At 49.7% G+C, this 21,852-nt stretch overlaps 3 protein-coding genes across 12 annotated transcripts in view; all 3 read right to left on the reverse strand.

The window, feature by feature from the left end:
* Positions 1 to 840: 840 nt before the first annotated feature.
* LOC149915111 (AT-rich interactive domain-containing protein 1A-like) lies at positions 841 to 6,435 on the reverse strand. The gene is made up of 4 exons (XM_090124077.1): positions 6,422 to 6,435; positions 5,347 to 5,463; positions 5,153 to 5,262; positions 841 to 3,649 (listed from the first exon to the last, which is right to left on the reverse strand). Exons 2-4 carry the CDS (start codon positions 5,456 to 5,458, stop codon positions 3,440 to 3,442), a joined length of 432 nt encoding a protein of 143 aa, XP_089980203.1. The 5' UTR covers positions 5,459 to 5,463; positions 6,422 to 6,435; the 3' UTR covers positions 841 to 3,439.
* PIGV (phosphatidylinositol glycan anchor biosynthesis class V) lies at positions 6,306 to 16,436 on the reverse strand. Of its 9 annotated transcripts, none has more exons than XR_016459768.1 (8): positions 16,156 to 16,436; positions 13,781 to 13,930; positions 11,488 to 12,639; positions 10,884 to 11,027; positions 10,629 to 10,759; positions 9,909 to 10,447; positions 7,293 to 7,441; positions 6,599 to 6,737 (listed from the first exon to the last, which is right to left on the reverse strand). XR_016459768.1 is itself a non-coding variant. In XM_090124072.1 (7 exons), the coding sequence occupies exons 2-7, from the start codon at positions 13,865 to 13,867 to the stop codon at positions 6,545 to 6,547; spliced, it is 1,800 nt and encodes a 599-aa protein (XP_089980198.1). In that variant the 5' UTR covers positions 13,868 to 13,930; positions 16,156 to 16,278; the 3' UTR covers positions 6,306 to 6,544. The 9 variants fall into 9 exon arrangements, 6 of the variants coding, with proteins under 6 accessions (XP_089980198.1, XP_089980201.1, XP_089980199.1 ...); XR_016459767.1 differs by lacking the exon at positions 7,293 to 7,441 and adding an exon at positions 7,487 to 7,579 and having other exon boundaries at positions 6,690 to 6,737; XM_090124072.1 differs by lacking the exons at positions 7,293 to 7,441; positions 9,909 to 10,447 and adding an exon at positions 7,487 to 7,579 and having other exon boundaries at positions 6,306 to 6,737; positions 16,156 to 16,278.
* Positions 16,437 to 18,163: 1,727 nt separating this feature from the next.
* ARID1A (AT-rich interaction domain 1A) overlaps positions 18,164 to 21,852 on the reverse strand; it is a 57,928-nt gene continuing 54,239 nt past the window's right edge. For both annotated transcript variants that reach the window (XM_031595132.2, XM_031595131.2), the window contains exon 20: positions 18,164 to 21,121. In XM_031595132.2, the coding sequence (XP_031450992.1) occupies positions 19,400 to 21,121 (1,722 nt within the window). In that variant the 3' untranslated portion in view covers positions 18,164 to 19,399. The remainder of the gene's footprint in view (positions 21,122 to 21,852) is intronic.

The following is a 21,852-nucleotide window of genomic DNA, read 5'->3' on the forward strand; positions in this document are numbered from 1 at the left end:
CCCTGCCTGCCAGGAATTTACGGTGAGCTGCAGTGACAAAGACTTGTGGAGATGGTATAGAGCAGATCATCTGAGATCATCGACCATAAGGGAAAGGGACAGGGAGGAGGAAAACTATGTGATCTCTGTTCAGAGGTTGCTAAAGCTTTTGAAAAGTACATGTTATGGGCAGCCAGTACAACTCACAAATTTTGGCTCACCAATGCTTGCCGAAATGCAGCTCAAGCAGAAGACACGTAAGTGAAAGATTGATCCTTTAAAGCAAATGCATCTCAGAGATAGCTGGTGATCCTGCATGGAACTGTATGTTTTTCCCAGTGTGGCTTTTATTTAAAATATTCATCTGTAAAGTCAGAGGAAACAAAGGGTGTTGTTGCTAGATGTTTGATTCCTAAACTGTCTTTCCTTTTAAAGTAGTTATGTGGAAACTGTGCATGCAGGAACTTGGCAGAGGAAAAACCCTTCAGCTCCCAGCTGTACTGGGAGCGGGGAGGGCAAAAGGCACAGTCAGCAGGGGTGAGTAGAGTTGCCACACTCCCATTTTAAATACTGGCAAACAACAACAACAACAACAAGATCTATAGAGTTTTAAAACAAACAAAAAATCCATAATGAATAGAAGAATTTGCCTATGTTGTTGGAAATACTTCCAATTTCCTTTCTGTGAGTAAGACTGATGACAAAGTATCATAGATGTGTGTTGAGGCTACACACATCTAAGGCTGGAGAAGTTGATCTGCATCTTACATCTGCTTAAAGTTGGAATCTATTTACACAGTTCCACCTAGGGAAAAAAGAAAGTTTAGGTGTATACTAATGCTTATCTTTTTATCTATTTGCAGACTGTTGCTTCCACTACCATACCTGAAAACCTGGAATCATCAGTCTGTAACGAAGCCCCCATCTGCAGTGGTGCAGCCCCTCAAGTTTGAGTTGTTTTGAGTTCCTCTCTCAGACTTTTGATACTTAATCTCAATTGCTAAATTGACTCAGTGTGATGCAGAATATCTTCTCTTTATTTGTGCTGTTATCAGAAAAATCTGGGAAGAAAACTCTCCAACTCCAATGTGATGTTAGCAGTAGCATTCCTTTATTCTTGTAATACATACTGGGCGACTTGACAAATGAAGCACATGCTCCCAGATTTCAGGTTCTGCGTTTAAACAGTTAAGACATACACGTGCAATACATTGGCATACATACTCACCCTTGTCAAAGAACTCATTAACATATTCTAATGTCCCTCTGAGCGTGAGCGGTCATGTCTACAGTGGTCGTACCACCTCCTGCTCCTCCCCTTTGTTTCTCCTTCACTTTCATCACAGTGTCCTTTCACCAACCTTTTTGCTGTTTCTCCCCAGTTTGACTTGTTATGCCATAATGAGCAACAGTTCATATGAAGCCCAAGAACAAGCACCTGGTGGATGCAAAGATAAAAGCAGCCAATTGCAACTTCAGTGCTTCAATGAAGTGGGGATTGTTCAGAAAAACAAGACTGTTCACATACCAAGAAAAGCTAAATTAGAAAAATTTAGAACTATCACATATTAATTCCTTTTTGCTAAACTAATATAATGGTCCTTACGCTGATATATTGATCCCTATTGCTAAGCCAACCTCTATCAGTGCTACAAAATATTGATAGATATGCAGATGTTGAAAACACTTTGGAAACGTTAACTACTATTCAGATTTTCCATCTCTACTTCTTAGGTTCTTTTTAAAAGCTGTAAGAATTGACAGATTTTGTCCACCAAGCTATATTCAGCTTACTAGTATAGTCATCATTATTGAATTTCTGATATTACTTGCTATGGCTAATGTTCTTCAAAGTGCTAGATGCATTTAGAATGGTGTATGAGCAGTAAGCCCCCTGTGTGTGGGTCCATGGGTTCCTCTGACCCATCAGTCACAGTTCTAGGTTGAACCAAGCTGGAACCCTGACGTACATACACGCAGTTCCTGAGAAACATACTGAATTAAAGTGATTTGACCACCCAAGAATTACAACCAAGTGACTTGCTTTCTAATCTCTAGGTTTGCTACATGGTGGTCAGAGTAAGGAAATAATTGCAATAGCCAAAGACAACTGCAATAATATAATCCTTATGGGGAGAAAGCCCTTAGTATGGGTTTGATGCCGGTTCACACTGGACTTCTCACAGCTCAGAAAACAACACATCCTGGGACATGCACTGTTCCCAGCAGTGACCAACTCTGTGCACACAGTTCTGTCTGAGCAAATGAGAAGGACATGATTGCTTTTGTTGCAGCAGAAGAGACTAAAGAGGATTTAAGAGAATACTTCACATTACAGTACGTAGAAGCTCTGGCTCTACACTATCTTAGCTGACTTGTAGCAACTCATCAAACCCTGATGTCACAGCTTTGCTGCAGAGCTCTACAGATACATCCTTACTTCCAGCTAATTCAAACTTCCCTGCAGATACTGCTATCAAAACTTTCTTTGCTCACAAACAAAACATTATTACCTGAGAGAGTTACATAGGGCAAGTGAATGCTCAATCGTAGCTCTGCAGTGTGGCCTCTCGTGCACAAGCAAATCCACGTGCTAAGTACCTCACACAGTAAAAATAACGGTATGTAGTTTACTGTTGTAGACAGTAGTTAATGATTTTCCCAAATGCTCTGTATTTGTACTGCTATTAAAAAATTACTATTTTTGTTAAGACAACATTTAGGTGAGGGTTTGGGGGTTTGCTATGGTCTTATATTCGTATGGAAACTATTATAATGCTCACGTGCCCCTAACTTCTCAATCATAACCTGTCATATAGCAGGCAGGAAATTCTGAGAGATTCCAGAGACCTCTGACTCAGAAACATAGAAGGTTTGATCTCATGCCAATGTAGTTTCAATATGGTAATTGGGGAAAGCAAAAAACCTTTTCTTTGTCTGCAGCACTTTCAAAATGGCATAACCTAGACAATAGGAGAAGCAAGACCACAGTGATTTTAGTGCTATATTAGTAGGTTTTCCCACAAAGAATATCTTAATAAGGACCTTAAGAAAGTATCCTCTAGACAACATGTTCTTTGCTGTGTATTCAGTGTAGAGCAATGTGTGTGAGTATGAACTGAGCTCCACTGACTTAATTACATGAAATTCCTGGTTTTCCTCTGAAATGGGATAGTGAGTGAGCCTCCTCAACAAACTCTCAACAGACGGTAGCTGCCAACAAAATAAATGAGTTTCCTTGGTTTGTTACCTTCATAGACAAAAACAACAACAACAACAAAGTGATAAAGGGCAAATATCTGACCTCTCTGGCTGTAGGAGGCTCTTTTCAGGCAACACAGCAGTACCCTGTTGAGATAGAGCGAACTTGCAGTGATCCCACACTTTAAAAATTCACTTCGAAAATGTCACCTGTAAGGATTCTTTTGCCTCCCCAACTCAGCCCATCTCAGAGAGATGTTCACATCTTAATATGAGCTATGATTTTACTTTTCTCTAGGAGGAGGAAGTGCATATCTAATGAACAGCTGGATTTCTTGAGGTGTGGTGTCTGGTCACCAGCTGTTAGAGAGAAGGAGACACAGCAACAGTGCATCATCATGGCTACAGAAAGAATAGTCTGTTGGACCTCTGGCTTCTCAAAACAGGGGAAGAGGCATTGGCCTGGTTCCTAAGCAGAAAGAAAAAAAGACAAATAAGGAACAGCATGCTGTGTGGTACTCTTTACAATCCTGAAAAACAGTTCTTTCTCCACCTTTGCTGACAGGCACCCCCTGAGCAATTTCAGCTGCACTTTAATTGGATTTTTCACACTATTGCACGTAAAGAAATCTCGATTCCAGAAATTAAGAGGATTTGACGTTGGAGTTAAATAATCAAAATGTACCTTTTTATTCTGAATGGAAGAGTGACCATTTCCATTTCAATTAGGCATGGGGAAAGTGTAGAGTTTTTGAGAAGCAAACTTGATAGGGCTGAATCAGAAGTGCCTGTACAGCTCTCTGCTTCAAGTGTGAGAAGAAAGAAATGTGTGGATTGTGGGAATGGGGAAGAAGGAGATAATATCTGACTTTACCCTTTCTCTACCACTGCAGTCACCACCATTCTTTTTCATGAGGAATCCTAGCAAACCAGTGCAGATACATTTCAAATCTGAATTTCGAGTCAGCAAGGTCCTGTGGCTTGTAAGTGCAAGAGACTTTCTGACAGATGAACAAGTGCAGGAAATTCCAGGAGTCTAAGTCTAAGACAGTCTGCACCTCTGTCTCAAAGCTTGCTGATGGACAACTTCAACAGATGGAAAAGTCTAAGAAATCTTTTGTTTGAAGACTTGAAGGCCGGGGGCAACCAGAGATAAAGCAGCCTCTAGAGACAAGAAGCTACTATATGGCTGATGAGCAGCCTTTTGTGGGCACATCTTGAGGGACATAAACATCCAGACAACCAGCATGCCCACAGGTGCTGCACGTGACTTTAGCCTAAGTCCATGCTGGGAACTGCTGTCTCTGTGCCCAGAGAACATCAGTATTTCCATGAATGCTTTAATAGCTCCTGCTAGTAAACCTGGCTGCCAAATCAATGTAAGGCCAAGTACACAGTATCATGAAGCATAACACTTTCTCACCTGATTGTACCTGTAAAGCATAGAAAAAGACAAAACATGTCTTCCTCCTGAAACTATGTTAACAGCCAGTCAAGGCAAGATGCAACATATGTAATCATTTCATTAACTCTCAAGCAACATTTAAAAGCAGAGCACTCACCCACAGCAAGCAAAGAATCTTAGTGATCTCTGAACATCTCAGGATGCCTACAGCCATTAGCTATGTACTGCATTTGGAGACTTGGAAAAGCTGACACCTACAGGGGGATACAGGGAAGGACAGCACTCAGAGCTTGCTCACACCTAACAGGAGATGCCAGCATATGCCACTCTCCAAAAGGTAACACATCCCAGCAGAGGGTATCCACTCACTGCCACACTGCTGAGTTAAAACCGTGCTCACATACAGCAGCACCATCACATGCTGCACAAACAGCCACACTAATGGCCAGCCTGCTCACGGAAGATGGCAAGTCACCTTGGGTTTCTCTCAGGAGGTGCACTCACCACTAGATACATACACTGTGTCATTAAATATATATAGGTAGATTTAAAAAAAAAAAGTTTTACCTTTGACTTGGATTCTGCTTTTGGGGTCCCATCAGCCTTATTGTTCATTTTAGCTGCAGGAGTTAATTTGACATCAGCAAGACCCATCATTTCAGGACTTGCTGCCATCCCTAGGAAGTTACAAGAATCTATGACACTGCTTTCCAATCCAGACCCATGAAGTCACCCAACGCCCAGCACTCAGCACTGCTTACCTGCAGAGTTGTTAGCCATGTTTCCACCCATGGGATAAGGTGGGCCTTGGGGGTTGATCATGCCAGCCATGCTGTTAATTCCCTGTCCATAAGGAGGTCCAGTACCCATCATTCCTCCTTGGTTCAGAAAAGGCAAGGAAGAAACAGTCATTTACTCCAAATTCAGAGCATTCACATTGTGCCTTCTAACAAAACAGGTTGACTAGAAGAAGCCTTTCATCTTCATCCCCAAACCAAACTTGGTTTCAGCTGTTAAGTCACCTTCACAGGAAAAAACTGACCTACAAACACTGCAGCAGTGTGCATTAAGTATGAAAACAGTACACCTACAGATGGGCAGTGCAGTGCCCCTGCCACATATTATGACTTTTTGAAATCCACAGAAAATACGTTACTGTACATTCATCACTAAACCTCATACACAACTGTCTCTCAGATACAGTACTCCAAAGGACACACTTCGATGTCTTGACTGGTGTTTGGGAACTGACCTCTTTTATTAATCAGCAAAGGGAGAGGTGTGTCGGAGCTCGGTGGGAGACAAACACACGACCACAGAATTGATCAGAAAGTCTCAACTTTAATCAGAAGGTTGCGTGCATTTATGTTGGCACTAATGAAGCTCATACATACCGCAAAGCCCAAGCTCCTGATAGGCTCTTCAGCTACTTGTAGACCTTGCTATTTGTCTTTCTCATTTCTACATACTGCTCCCTTCTTTTCACACTGTTACATTTCTCAAGGGCACCTGTTGCATTGCTCAAGGGCGCCGTGTCCTTGTCTTGTTCACTCTCGCCTCATCAGCCGAATACAGTCTGTGTGGCCTTTCTCAGCAAGCCAGGACTCAATCACGCTCTCCACAGAGGTGGTTGGACTCAATGATCTTTAAGGTCTTTTCCAACCTGAGCAATTCTATGATTCTGTGATTAAAAGCCTCCCAGAAGGCAAATCCTTAAGGAAGCACATGTTCACTATTACCCCAGTTTCGGGTTACTGCATGCATGGCTTTCAAACCCAGATACAACACAGGGAATGCACTGAATATGTTCAGACCAAGGGAATTTTCATGCCTCACCTGTTCTGGATGGAGTTGGCAGCAGCGTGCATGGCAGCAGCAGCTGCTTCTTGTGCTTTGCGATTCATGCTCCCTGGTGGGGGACACATCCCTGTCCCCACCTGAGGAGGCATATTTGCCATGTTAGGTCCATAAGGTCTGTTCCCCATGGCTGCGTGGCTCATCCTCCCGGGAGGAAGCCCACTGTATGGAGGCACACCGGTCTGCCCATGCATCTGGCTCCCTGCTGCCATTGGGTTCATGCTTCCTCCCATCCCGGGACTGGGGTAGTTGGCATTGGACAGAGCATTGTAGTTTGGCTGCCTGGGATAACCTCCTACAGAGATGAAACAAGGCAAAGTACATTGTTCAACTACTTAGTTCATGAATCACCATACAAGTCTTCTATCAGCAAATATTTAAAGATCACTAACAGAGATGAGGGGGAGTCTTAACACCTCTACAAAAAGTCAAAGCACTTGGATAGAAGCCATGTAACATGTGTTTTGACACAGCTAAGAAACAACATTCATTCTAAAGCTGACTGATACTCTCCCAAACCTCAGCTGACCACACTGAGCTAAACGGTCCAGGATAAGATGTAAATAAACTCACTCAACCCTTTCCAAAACAGCGTGCATCTATCTATCCTCCAGAAGACTGACAGGGAGATAAGGCTGAGTCAGGCTGGGGAGAGCTGTACTGGGGCAATTTGATTTCCTCTTTCATCCAAGGAACAAACTTTCATCCACCAAAGCTGAAATGTTACACTCATTTTCCCTTGCTCTCTAAGGGGAAACGTCACCCAGTAGTGTCATGACCACCCCTTGCTGGGAAGCTTAACGTCACCTAAGCCAGAGGAAACATTTTACAATCCAAGCTGCTTGCTTGCCTCGAACATTCAGAGGCCAAAGGACTGGTAACAGTTGAACATGGTGTCAGGTGCTGGAACACTGGCAGTTATAACGCTGGCACAGCCTGCAGATGCCATCTCACCACAGAATTCATGTTATCAGGACCAGTACTTCTTAAGTTACACATCTAGAATTACAAACAGATCTGCATCATGAGATCCAAGTCACACACCTGGGTCTCATAATGCCTGACTTGTTGATGGAAGGATGCAGGATGCTTCCTGCTGCACACCAGGTGCTTGGGGCAGCACTGCATTGACAAGTCCTGCAACACACAGAGAAACTGATCAGCAACAAAGAAAGAGACTCATCTTATTGTCAGTAACGTGTTGTCCTGCAGTGGTATGCTTCTGAGAAGTGTGATTCCTGCACATGGGAGGAGAGAAGCAGAGAGTATAATGCTGTTTTCCACCCACCGAGTCATTTTTTTCATGATGCTAAACATCAAGGCATGGAGTTGCTTTTCTAAACCTTTCTAAGGGACACCCTCCAACTCTGATATCTCTGTTAATTGTGCCAAACATGACACAACCTGGTACCCAAAGGAGGGGGCAGGAGAGTTCATCCATCTCAGGGATAGGGCTGCAAGTCCTGGCACAACCAGCTCAAGGGCGCCCATTAATCTCTGCAGGAAACAGCAAGGTTTCTGTTCCATGACAAGGGGAATCACCACTGCACATTGTGTCCCATTGACACCAGGCTTGGAGCTCTGCATCACATCCTCCAGGTGCACAGAGACACCTCCAAAGCTGCTGAGATTGGCACAGATCTGACGGAGAGCTCCGGGCACCGCTGCCTTTCTGCTTAGGGCTCACCTCCTTCACACTGCTTCCCCGGCGGGAACCAGAGAGGTTGGAGTTGGGGAACAAAGCTTAAGCTGAAAAAAAAACCATCTAGTTCTAACTCTCTCCAAACATAAAGTGCTAATCTATGATCTCCCAAGTTTGTTCTTGCTGACAAACCACATCAGAGTGGAGCTGTGCAGTCTCTGAGCCAACACAGCTCACCAAAGGCACGTTGCCAAGGGCCCACACTCCTGCAGAACCTCAACTACCATCTGCTCTGCTTCACCTGCTGTGCTCCAAAACCCTGACCAAAAACATCAGTGCCTACACCAACAGAATACCCACTGGCCAGTAGATCCAGACAGGAACGGCTCAAGGGACGAACATCTTTCAGCTCACCCCATCCTCTCACAAATGGGTATTGAGCAGAGGACAGAGGGTCCTTCTTTACTAGGGGTCAATCTCCGAGTGCCCATAGGCTGGACAAGAGCCAAAGGTGAGCAGGAGGAAGGATCACCTCCGCACTAACAACTCTCCACATGCCTACACCACTCGGAACTTCAAGTGATGCCTGTGTCATAGAGCAGGGATGGGGTCCAAACCAAAAAGATGGATCTTTAAGCTGTCACTTAACCCGTCATTCAATCTCGCTTCATAGGTGTGTACCAACTACACCCATCTCCTTTCCCAAACTGCTGAAGATAACTAAGAACTAATTGAATAGATTCAAAATGGAGCAACACAAGCTCCACAGTCCTTGACCACACGCAGCTTTCCTCCACTGCCAGGCACCTCTCAGCTCTTACTCCCCAAGCTGCTGAAGCATTTGCTTTCGGTGTACAAGGCAAAGATGGCTTTCTTCTGGCATAAGAAACAGCCCTGAGGAGAAGAATTTGGAGGTGTCAGTCGATGAGAGAAAAGAAGGTGGTTCTGCCCCTGTACTCTGCTACTGTGAGACCCCATGCAGAGTACTGCATCCAGTTCTGAGGCCCCCAACACAAGGAGGACATGGAACTGTTGGAGTGAATCCAGAGGAGGGCCATGAGGGAGAGCAGAGGGCTGGAACACCTCCCCTACAGAGACAGGCCCAGAGAGTTGGGGCTCTGCAGCCTGGAGAAGGCTCCAGGGGGACTTTATAGCAGCCTTTCAGTACCTTGCAGGAAAGCTGGGGAGGGACTTTTTATCAAGCACGTAGCAACAGGATGAGGGGAAACAGCCTTAAACTCTCTTTAAAGAACACAGATTTATATTAGATATTAGAGAATAATTCTTTAATGTAAGGGTGGCAAGCCACTGGAACAGGCTGAGGATGCTCCCTCTGTGAAGGCATTCACGGCCAGGCCAGGCCGGATGGGGCTGTGAGCAATCTGGCCTGTAGGAGGTGTCCCTGCCTGCAGAAAGGGGTGGAACTAGAGGATCTTAAAGTTCCTTCCAACCCAAACCATTTTATGACTCTATGATAAGAAACGAGGAATGCCCAGAGAAATGAGCACTGCTGTAGCGTGAGCTGCACAATGCACTTCTGTGCTTTACAAAAGCTTTTCCAGCTTGGGGCACTGCCTCGTCTTTCCCCCTGCAAGCAGGATGAGACCAGCAACAAGAAGGAACGCAGAGTTCTAATTCCACATTGAAATGGCCGGCTTTGGTCCCACACCGTTTTCTTAGAAGCTCAGCTGAGCAGCCCGATGGCTCCCAGGCTCTGCATCAAGCTGCCGCATCACCGTCGCGTTGCGCGACCCTTTGTGAACGTAAATGCAGCACCAACAGCCCCACGTCCACGGGACGCACAGCGCCACGTTCGCGACTCACCGACGCGGCCGCCGCAGTGAGAGCTCCGCGCGGGACGGGGCACCGCAGCCGTAGCAGCACCGGCGCTTCGCCACGATCTCGTCGGCGACCGCTTCCGTGGGGCGGGCGGGAGGTGCGGGCATCCACGGCGTCTGCGAGGGCTGGGACGGCCGACGAGGAGCCGGGATGGAGCGAGCGGGAAGGCCGAGACGCCGCCGCACGAGAAGCGGACGCGGTCCCGGAACACCGCGAATCGCCGCCGGGGCGCTGAGACCCGCCGCTACTCGCGGTCCTTCGCGGCGCCGCCCGGAGCCCGCAGCGCCCCCTGCCGGCCGCGCCGAGACGACGGGAGAGCGGGGCGGGCCGCGCCCGCGCAGAGCTGCGTGCAGTGCCGGCAGCGCGGGCTGCGCTCGGGCACCTGACGACGGACGGCGCCGTCCGGCAGCACCTCGTCGCGCACGACGGCCTCGGGACACGTCCGGTTCTTTAGAAAACGTTCCGTTCGGACTCCTCCATCCGTCCCCCCGCCGTCCGTCCCAACCCGCGGCCACAGCCGCTCGCTATGTCCAAGGCAAGCAGTTGCAGTGCAGCACCAGCCCTAGCAGCCAGTAGGACGCGAAGAACCCCAGGAGGCACCGCCCGACGACGGTCATGGAGCGGTAGCTCAACAGCAGCCTGAGCAGCGGGTGTCCCCCCGCAGGGCCCTTCCCGCAGGAGCCGGGCGCTGCACCCAGCACGCACCTCTCGCGAACGCGCACCGTGCTTTGCCCGTCGGCCCCCTCCTCCCAGAGCCAGGCCTCGTGTCCTTGGAGCAGGTGGGCGGAGAACCAGTACAGCACGGGGCTGGAGGAGCCGAGAAACCGGGTCAGCACCTGGAAGCAACAGGCAGACAATCGTCGCCGGTCGGGCTCTGAGCAACCCCGAACGGATACCACGCGACGAGCAACCGGCGGCAGCCATCGCGCTGCTGGCACAGGGAATGGCACACAGCCCCACCTCGCGGAGCTGGAATTTATTACACGTGGAACGAAACGCCTCCCAGCTCAGCGCCGCTGTTTTATCAGGGGCTCCACGGGCTTTGGGCAAACGCGCCTCTGCAGTCCTCGTCACAGACCCATGCGGGAACTCTGCCAGCAGCTGCTGCGGAGGACCTGAATCTCACTTTTCAATTATTCTTTCCCCACAACCCCCAGCAGTCAGTGCCACTAAATAGCATCCAGAAGCACTTTCAGGGGACCGGGGCAGGCTTTGGATCCCCACGCTGCCATCCCAGCCCAGCGTCACAGGACGTGACGTTCTCTGCGCCCTCTGGCGGGCAGCGCTCCGTGAGCCGACGTGAGAACGCCACGGATGCGATTCAGTCCCAGCCCTCAAAGCACAGCGAGCGCTTTGCAGCCTTCTCTGGGAACTCTCCAGCAGAGATGAGGCTTTGGAAAGCTACTGTGGAAGCAGCATCACAAGAGGAGAGGCAAAACCTTGGGCTTGCACAGCCCTGTGCCGGCCCTGCAGCTGTCACAGCCTCAGACTGTGACCATCACCAAACCACCTCAGACACCACCCTGTAAGAAATCACTTCTGGGTGCTGCCATGAACGTCTTACCTGAACATGCATGCAGAAGAACCCCAGCACCAGCAGGGCCGTAGCATGGACCACGTACACGAAGACAGCAGGGCAGCAAAACCCGGCTCTGGGTTTACCCTCTCGTTTCTTCTTTCTTCTCTCTAGTCCCAGGGTCAGGCAGTGCCGTGGGTTTGCAACAATGAAGGTCCAGGCAGCCCACGAGCCCAAAAGCGAGACAGGTAATGCAAGCAAAAAATTTGGTACTTGTCTGAGCTCAAAATACCTCAGAAAGCCCACATTCCAATAAACATCTTGAATATAAGAATAGACCACAGGGAACCGCTGGGAGCACCAAGGGGGTTTTACCCCATGGGGGGACACCAGACGATAGCCTTTGTCCAAAGCCAGCTGCCGCAGTGGCTCAGGAACAGCCAGTTCCAGGCCAGGGCTGCAGAACCTCATGTAGGCATAATACTGAAATAAAGCAAAAGGCAGACAAATCCCAGCACATGTCAGAAGCATGGAAGATGCCACACTGAGGAGCTGCCTCCATAACAGAGAGAGCTTCCTTACAGAGCCTGAACCCACCTGGAGCTGGAGGGCAAAGGATTTACTGCGGGAGTAGAGAAAGAAACCAGCATTCACAAGCCCATTGGCACGCACACCAGTGGCAAGGGAAAAGAGCAGCAAGCTGAGCCAGCTCTGCCCCTTCTCCAGTTGCCACATGGCACTGAAGGCCAGGAAGGCAAACATGCTCTCCGAGTAAGCAGCCGCCATGAACACGTTGGCAGGGCTGATACAAAAGAGAAGGGCAGCGAGGAAGGCTGTTCTGCGGCACCGCAGCACAGCACAGCCCAGCTTGTACAGGGCAGCGGCTGCCAGCACAGAAAAGAGAGAATTAAGGAGGATGGCTGACAGCAGCAGGCGGCTCCGCAAACACAGCAGCTGCCGCAGGGGCCACAGAGTGCCATCGGCCACAGCTCGCAAGCTCAGAGGGTAAAGTGGGAAGAAGGCGCAGTTGTGCTCATACAGGTAACCCCGCTCTGCGATGAAGAGGAAATGCTCTGCGTCCCAGTGTGCCAGACCCCCCAGCAGCCACTCCAGAAGCAGGTCGTACGTGCCAGGCTTGGGCAGACGAGGCGGGGAGAAGGCATCTGCTGCATGATCTGGGATCAGCAGGTCAAACACAGCCTGGAAGGAGGAGAAGAGAGAACTGAAGGATAGCAGACATCCTCTTGCAACCTATTGGGAGCACTGGGCTGGAAGAGCATTTCTGGGATTCAGAGAAGGGGACGAGCAGCACAGAAGACAGGCTAATGGAATTTCCAGCAAGGATGGCTATAAAACTGTGAAAGCAGACACACATTGTTGTGGGGCATTTATAGCAGAACGGAATACAATTTTGACAATATGCAACATGAATCCCCTCGGAATTGGACAGGGAAAGGCAGCTCAGCTCCTTGCTCAGGCACATCTAACTGCGTATGCTCACCCCAGGTGGCTCTGCAGTGCTGGGAAGCTGCCTTTGCTACTGAATTTGGTGTTCCCATCCCAGCTGATATAGAAGGGAGAGGAGACAAAACTAGAGAAAAGATATTTCCAGAGAAAACTGATGCAGAAGACAAACAAAACTGTGTTTTTCTTAAAAACAAACCCTCCAAATGGTACTTTTTGCAGCTTACTACAGGGAGATTGGGATGAGTCTCTGGCCAGGAATTCAGCACTGACAGAGACAAGAGAAGAGGCAATACTGAACAAATTGGGACTTCAAGATTCACAAGCTAGCGTTTTACAAAAAAGCACACAAGTGGACCAATTTGCAATACGCAGCCTTTTGTCTCCACTGACAGTTCCACTCAGCCCCACCCAGCAGTCACCGGACTGCTGGAGATGTGCCCCAGGCTGCTCTGGCTTCAGGAACTACAGCTGGGCACTGCTGCCATGGCATACACAGGCAGAACAAAGTGGACCAATAGCATCCTTCTGCACTCAGAGAAGGATGTCTCTGCAAGTGTGACTTGGGAGGAATGTGCAGCAGGAGATTACTGTTCCTGCTCTGCGGATAAACGGACGTTTCAGCATTGCAAGCTGCCAAGCCCACCTCTTGCAACAGCAGCATTAAACATGATAAGTTATGAAGAAATGTATGTAATTTTACTTCGGCATCCTGCCTCCCCGGATGCAGCTGGTCTCCTGGTTCTCTAAAGGAGAAGGGGATTTCCCAACCACACAGAACCAGCCTGTGGTGCACTATGCAATACCAAAGAGAGAAGTCTTGGAGCACAGAACAACAGATGCTGCAGCACCTGTGGTTCAGGAACAGAAGACTTGCCTGTAGCAGGAGTGTCAGGGCTCTGCAGCACACTGCAGTGTGCACAACCACTCGCAAATAAGGATCCTGCCTGCTCGCCAGCTCCATCCCAAGCTTGAAAGCTGCCTCGGTCACTGATGCTGGGGAAATTCACCCTCCGGTTTTGGAAACCTGAATTGATCAACAGAGAGCAGAGACACCAAGAGATATTTCTGGATTCAACATGTTTGTACATTATGCATCTTTAGTTGTTACCAGGATGTTCAGAGGGCTGCAAATCTCTATGAACAAGAAAGTCACATATGAAAGAGATCAAGGAACCAGGGCACGTGGAGATGCTACAGAAAAAATCTTTGAGACTGTTCCTATTAAAAAACATCCCTAACTTCTCAACCTCAGTTAGGATACAGAGAAGGAGAGGTTGCAACACATTCTCAGTCCATTTCTGACTAAGCCAGTGTAAATACCTGCAGCAGAGCCACACTGACCTCTTTACTGGCTGTCTAAGCAGAAACACCACTGGCTCCAGCCACGACTCAGCCAAGCAACTACATGCACATTCAAGTTCCAATGCATTCAATGACACTTAAACCTTTTTTGGACTAGAACACAACTAAAACGTGGAATCTGAGCATAACACCTATGTAAGTCTCTGCCAATGGGCTGTGCTTGGCCAAGCACTGCCAGGTGCCTTCTGCTCTCATCTGCTCTCTGCCCAGCGTTTGCTCCTAGGAAGCAAAAAAATGCAGTACTGAGGGCTGCCCCACCTGCACAGCGCAGCCCTGCAGGTTCCTCCAGGCAAAGCTAATGCTGCTCAGACACACTGACTTCCCTCATCACATACAGCACCTCTGGGAGATGACACTTGTGTAACGCCGCTCTCTCCACGTGCACCCTTCCCTGCTTTGTTAGGGCTCCTGCTCTCCAGAGGGAGGGCATCTGCCTGCCGAGCAAACCACACGTGCTATGGTGGCTCTCTTCCATCTCTTCCCTCAAATCCTTACCTGTGAGATCTAAAGCACTTTGCAGAGTCACACTGCTTTCTTTTCTGTGTATTCTGGATTGACATTCTGCTACCAGCTATGAAAACTGCTGGCCTGGAGCCACACAGGCAGGCAGTATCTGTTCTGCAGCTCTTTAAGATAACACATTCCTTCCGTTAGTTCTCCAGCCACTAACGGCTTTTCAGTCTGACAAACCGAAGACCCACAGCTCTCTCTGGTCTCCAGCACCACATCCTGCACCACTTTCCACCTTTCTAATCGAGCCTGCGACAATGCACGAAGATCCCTGAAATTCTCACCTCTCCTACTGACCTAACCATTCTCAGAGATTTTCCTATTGCCAGTTTACCAACAGAGAAAAATCAGAAAAAATCAGACAGGTTAAAAGCTGCACACGAGAGCAGAAACCAAGGCAAAAGCAAAGCAAAAAGCAGCACCCAAATGCATTCACTTACAGTCCCAGGCCTGAACCACACAATTCTGATTCTTCCTCTTTTGCTACGTATTAAAGTTTTGGTTCTGCTCAAGTACTCCTCTTGCTCCACAGCACTCACAGCTACAGAGCCGTGAGTGGGAGGCACACCGTCCCGAATCACAAAGCTGCAATGTTATTTTAAGAGGGGATACTTCAGCCCAGCTGCAAATTCTACGAAAGCACATTCACACCTGCAAACCCTATTAAAGATCACAGCCAACAATCGTCCAAATGCTTCTTTTTCTTTTTCCTTTAAGAAAAGGACAAAGAAGCTTAACACAAACGTGCCAAGAAAGCAGGGCTTTGCAGCACCACCCCCGTCACGCTGCAGCACACCTCGTCACAGAACCGCAGCTCGCACGGCGCTGCTCCGAAGAGCACCTGCACGACCAGAAAAGGCAGCAGCAGAAAATAACGCCAGGTGTGAAGTAAAGAACCATTCCTGTCCTCTTTCCTGTTTCTACACGGCGTTCTGCACTCCGCCACGACCTCCGGAAGTTGCGCCAATGGAAGGACGCGCAGCAGCACGGCGCGATGCCCGCGCGGGGGCGGCAGCGCTCCGGCTGAGGCACTTCTGCGCCGCGCAGCGCGGCCGGCCGACGGAACCGCCTCCCAGCCTCAGCCGGGGGCACGGAGCAGCGGGCGGAGCTCCGCGCGGCACCGCTTTCACGAGATTCGGGAGCCGCTCCGGGCGCTCAGAAGGCCCTCGGCCCTCGTGGCGGCGGGCGGGCGCCGCACTGGGGCCGTTCGCTCCGTTTCGCCTCTCGGGAACTGAGCGGCGGGACGCGGCCCGAGGGCGGGCGGGGGCCGCGGTCCCTCCGGGGGCTACGAGCGGGAGCGGCGCCGTGCCGGGGGGAGGGGCGGTCCCGGGCGCGGTCCCCGCCCTCCCCTCCAGCCCCTCCTCTCCCCTCCCCCACCTGAGCGCTCGGCGCACCGCTCCGGCACCAATCCGGCACCAACTGATGCGAATCCATGCGCCGCCGCGCGCGGCCACTTCCGGGGAAGTCACTTCCGGTCCCGCGCGCGTTTCCGGCGCGCTGCCTCACGTGGGGGGGGAGGCGGGGCGGCGGCGCTCCGCGGCGGGGTGGCCGCGGGCGGGTTCCTCGCTGCGCCGTCAGCCCGGGCGCTGCTCCCGCCCAGCGCCGCCGGTGCGCAAATAACCGCCGGGCTCGGCGGGATCCGCTCGGTGCGCCGCTGCCGTGGCAGAGGGCGATTTCTCTCTCCGCCCGAGGTGGAGGACGGGGCCGATGGGCGGGGCCGTGAGCTGCTCCGCGCCGCCTCCTCCCGCCGGGACCCCGGGCTGGCGCGGAGGGCGCAGCGGTGCGGAGCCGGTCACGCGGCGGCGCGGCGCAGCAGCCCGGGCACGGCGCACGTCACGGCATTAACGGCTTAAAAGAGGCGTGCGGGGTTCCCCCAGCGCCCCGTCCGCGCGATGGCCGAGGCGGCGGGCCGTGCCTTCCGTCACCGCGGGGCGCTGCCGCAGCACGGAGGGCCCCGCGCGGGAAAGCCGCGGGCGCGAATCGCGGCAGAGCGCGGAGGAGCGGCGTCCCGCGCAGCCACATGGAGCGTTGGAGCAGCTGCGGCTCTCAGATCGGTCCCAACTGTAAACGCTGCACGTTCTCACCTCGCTGACTTCTCACTGATGCTGTTTTTCTTCGACCACGGAAGAAGCACCGGGGAAACTCCACGCCACGCCTTCAAGCACTGAGGGAGCAGAATCACTCCCTCAAAGCATCTGTTTGTATAAACACCACCACGGGCAGTTGTACCACATGCGACCTCCTTCACTCCCAAGTGGCGCTTTCACTTATGCCCAAATTCACTGAAACGTAACAGAGGTTGTGCAGAAGCTGCTAACATTAAACCTTCGCCAGCCCCGCTGATGAGGTCCTCCCTGTTGAAATGCTGAAATCTTTTGTAGCTTTTAATTCAAGGAGATTAAACAAAGCTCCTGGAACATATAACTCAATTATCAGAGAAGTGGGTTTCAAACCAACAGTTTGAAATCAGCAAAGGCCCACACAACTCTCATCACACCACTTCTTTTTCCATTCAGTACATTTAAAGCCAAGGAAGCCTCTTAAGAATTCCATTTTAAGAACTTTCCCAGACAAGCCAGACAGGAGTTCCCACAATTCCAGCTGGTAAACATTTCAGAAGAAAGTCTATTTGATTCAGGCACAATTCCTTCCAGAAATCTTAATTTCATGATTACAGTTAAGAGCTGAGGGAACTGCAAGCTTCATAGGAGAGGGTTGGGGGGAAATGAGAGGTGGCCTTTTGAACAAAAGACAGAAAAGCCTCTCCTTTCCCTATGACACTTTTGCTTAAGTGAGCTCACTGCAGATCTAGTTAGCCTGCTGCTATTATCATTTGAGGATAAAGCTTCAGGAATAAAATATCCACTTACTAACCATGAAAACGTGCAGACTGTCAAATGAAGAGCCTGAACTCTGGCCGTGTGCTGAAGGGCATCAGACTTTTGTTCTCTGGAAAACCCCTTGGAAGATGACTGAGTCCACATCACAATTCCAAGAACGAGTGAAAAACGCAAGAGGAGTGAAAATTGTCCATTTTAGAGAGCTGACAGGGAAATGCCTCCCTTCCAATGCCCTCTTCCACCCTGAGAGCCACACGTCTGTCCTTCCATGCCAGAGCTTCACTTCACACGGCAAATCCGCCCTCCTGGAGCATAAATGACACAAGCCCATCATAGAAGGAAAGCCAGACCATACAGCATTGGCAGCTCAGGGCAAGGTGCTGCTCTGTTACCTGGTTGTGCTGCTAAACAAGATGCTGGCCTGGAGCTTTGAGGCCTCCTTGCTGCATGGTAACAAAGCTGACCTGCAACACCATGCCTACGGGGTCTGACAGCACCAAGGTCAGCCCCGTGCTCTGCTAATAAAGAAAAACCTTACAAACATCTTACCAAGATTTAATGTACATTTATTCTTAACACGTGGAACATATAGTATAAAGATTTCATACTGAATAAATGATATTCATTAAGCCAAAAAAGGAAAAAAAGGGAGGAATTTACATCAAGTTTTTAGCTACATCGTCTGAAATACAAATATGCAGAAGTCATCACTGAAAAATCTCAATTGTGTTTCTTCATCAGGAACTTCAACTGAACCTAGAACTTTTTCACACCTCGATTAGAAAGAAAACAAAAACAGGAAAAATAAACTATAAGTTGATTGGCTGCTGAGACAGCAATGACTTTATACACAGAGACCTGTACAGCATCCTCCAGGGAGGGATGTCTGGCAAGAGATTAAATAATTGTGTCTCGCTTTTGCAGGTCATCAACTCGTTAACTCGTCATACTAGAAAGGGGTGAGGAAAGGGGAACAAAACTGCAAGGAATCTTAGGGTATGTGCAATGTACAACGTCATAGATATATACACACGTGGCAGCATTCAGGCTGCAGCTAAAGGTTAAAACCAGTTCTAAGAGGTGATCTCAGGGTTATTCATACAATCAAGAAGGAAGAGAGAAAGAGGTAAGGGTGTTGTAGGTTCACACATGATACTTTGGGGGAAAAGCCTTTTTTCTCCTCAACATTAACTAAAAACATTTTTAAAAACTACAGCTTGCTGCTGATCCAGCGTTTTTTTTTTTTTTTTTCCATGTGAGACAGTATTACAGTATGTTTACAGTTTAAGGTGTACAGTACATGAAGTTCTACACGCTACTGCACAGGCCTCCCTTGGACAAGGTCTGTTCACAACTGGTAACTTCTTGGTTCCTGCAAGATTGTGAATGTACAACGATAAACCACAGAGTTCAGCAGTCACTTTTGTCCTTCAGAGTTTACCATTAAAAACAAGTTATGAAAGTGGAGCCTGTCAATGTGATAACACGGCAAGTCGTTTTCCCCAAACTCACTGTAAACGACAGTAACTTTGGTTAAAATAAAAAAAAAAAAAAGTCTTCTATGTAGACAGAACTTTGTCTCCTTTAATAAGGGATTCGGGACAAATTTGAAGGGCAGGGGAAGGGGAAAGGGAATGGGGACATCTTTCCCCAAGGGAGAAGCAGGACAGCGCAGGGCAGACAGTGGATTCTGAGGTGGTTTTGCATAAATAAAGGGCAACAGTCAGTTTCTAAGTTCTCCACTCACGCACACGCACACAGGGTCTCGGATCCCACAGCTGTCATGACTGGCCAATTAAAAATAGTACATCACAAATAACTTGTGAAACCAAAGAGTTCATCAAAGGCGACACGGAGATGTCCAACAGCCGCGACTCGTACAACGTGAACTCCGAGTGGTTCTCGTCCACCTTGGCCAGGGCGAGCAGCGCCCGAGCAGCTCGGCGCATCATGTCCACGCTCGTCGACTCAAAGGGCGCGTTCTGCATGTGCATCAGGCCGGCCTGGCTCTGCTGGAACTGCGTGGCGGCCAGGCTGTCCTCCAAGAAGCCCAGCAAGTTGCCAATGCTCCCCTTCTGCACAGCAATCGCTCTCGCTGCCAGGCTGTCCCCCTGTGCCAAGTTGGCCAGTAGTACCACAGCCATCTCTCGACACACCGGGTTCTTTCTGTCACTAAGGAAACGCACCAGGGTGCTGTACAGCTTCTCCAAGCGACTGAAAGGGGGAGTTGCAAGAATCAAATCCACGTTGTTGTCCTGGATGCTGAGTTTGCTGAGTGTTTCCAAAACCAGTCTCTGAGGGGAGAGGACCGCATTCGGCCCCAGCGTTGGAAAGGGGTCCTGGGCCTCTGCTGAGGGACATACTGCCCAGTGTAGGAGTCCATCCAGGATAGGCAAACAGATGCTTTCTGGGTAAGGGGACAGGTCCAGCTGGCCAGAAATGTTGGCCAGCGTGACCAGTGTATTTTCACGCAGCACCTCCAGGCAGTCCCACCACCACTCCACCTTGTTGCAGCTCACCCCTTGGTCCTGCTCCTCCTCCTTCTCATAGGTCAGGGGTGCCTGCTTGCGCTCCGGGTGCTTGTGGTGTAAAAGAATCAGTTTCCCTAGAATCAGCAGCAGCCCGGGATGTTTGGACATTTCAAAGTCATTGCCCGGCACAAATGATAAACTCCTGATGATGTTGGAGACACAGATGCAGCGCTTCGCCAAAGAGTCCTGCCAGTCTTGGATGGTGCAGAGGGGCGTCTCATCTTTACTGTGAGGTTCGTCCTCCAGAATTTTTATATTTCTGTGACTCTGTGCTGGACTAATGCCAAATGGAAACTTACTCTCCTTCTCTGTTTCTGAAGCTTTGGCCTCTTCCTCCTCCCCTGATAATGAGCTTGGACGTGCTGAAAGCATGTCGTCCATGGTGGCAGTTATTCTCTTCTCCAAGGAGCTGTCAGATGGAAGAGCCTCTCCTTCCCTAGTGCTTGGATTGCTCTCAGCTGCTGCGCGTTTCCTCAAGACAGAATTGCAGGATGCTCGTTTGTGAATCATAGGTAGCTCCATCTTGCTCTCAAAGTGGGTCTGAATGTGCTCAGTAGTGTCACCGCCACCAATCCGCCAGTGCAGCAGGCCGCTATCAAACTCCTGCACTCGTCCCAGCTTGTCTGAATAATCTACCACAAACAGGTCATTCTTCTGCACAATCTTGATCGGAAGCTTGTCAAATTTACTAACTAATTTCTCCTCGCTGCACTCTAGAGGTGCTTTGTCCTTGCTTGAAAATGCAGCCGCCTCCTCTCCTTCATCATCTTCTTCCTCCTCATAGTTCAGGCTCCGTAGTTCCTCATCCTCCTCCCCTTCCTCATGAGAAGAAGCTGAAGATCTGCAGAACCTCTGGGGATCTAATAGTGTTCTTTGCCCTGGGTCTCCCACCTCATATTCCTTCAGGATTCCAAAGATCTCGATCAGGCAGCGCCGGAAATACTCCACAAGGAGTTCCAGCAGGCCTGGCAACTATGGGGGAGGAGAAAAATGGGAGGGGAAGGAAAGAAGAAAGGGAACAGTGATCATAAAGCAACTTAGACCACTATGAACAACTGGAAAAATACTGCATAAAGGGCAGAGATCTTAAGTAGTGCTGTTCATTAATGAGATCTGTTCATGCTGGCAATATGCTGTTAGCAAAAGAAAGCTTTCTGTCCTCTGAGAACAGAAACAAGGGGGAAACAGACCCTGACTGCCAGGATCCAACACCAGCACAGTCCACACACCCGTACCTGTGCCAACTCAGGCGCTCTTGGTTTTACCTCCTCTCTGATTAACACACAGAAAGGAGCAGGGCAATGCTAAGCAGACAGCCTTCACAGTATTGTGGAACGGCTTTGACAACAGCCATGCAGGCACAAAGTAACTCATGGAGATAGGCTGGCCCACACTGCGCAATGACCCACAGGGAAAGACAGAGCTAGAGGCGAATGCCATTGCATCAGGCTAGGCAAGCAGTATTCAACCTTTCACAGAACTCTGCTGCAAAGCCCATCTTGGCCTCCCCACTGTGATTTTTTTTTCTGTGTTTGAGGTAGTACATCCCACCAGGGAGGAGAGACAAGGGGAAATGGTTTTAAGTTGAGGGAGGGGAGATTGAGGTTGGATGTCAGGGGGAAATTCTTTACTATGAGAGTGGTGAGGTGCTGGAACAGCTGCCCAGAGAGGCTGTGGATGCCCTGTTCCTGGAGGTGTTCAAG

This window comes from Phasianus colchicus, chromosome 24 (assembly GCF_987193195.1).
Source record: "Phasianus colchicus chromosome 24, bPhaCol1.hap1.1, whole genome shotgun sequence".
In the NCBI taxonomy this organism is placed as follows: domain Eukaryota; kingdom Metazoa; phylum Chordata; class Aves; order Galliformes; family Phasianidae; genus Phasianus; species Phasianus colchicus.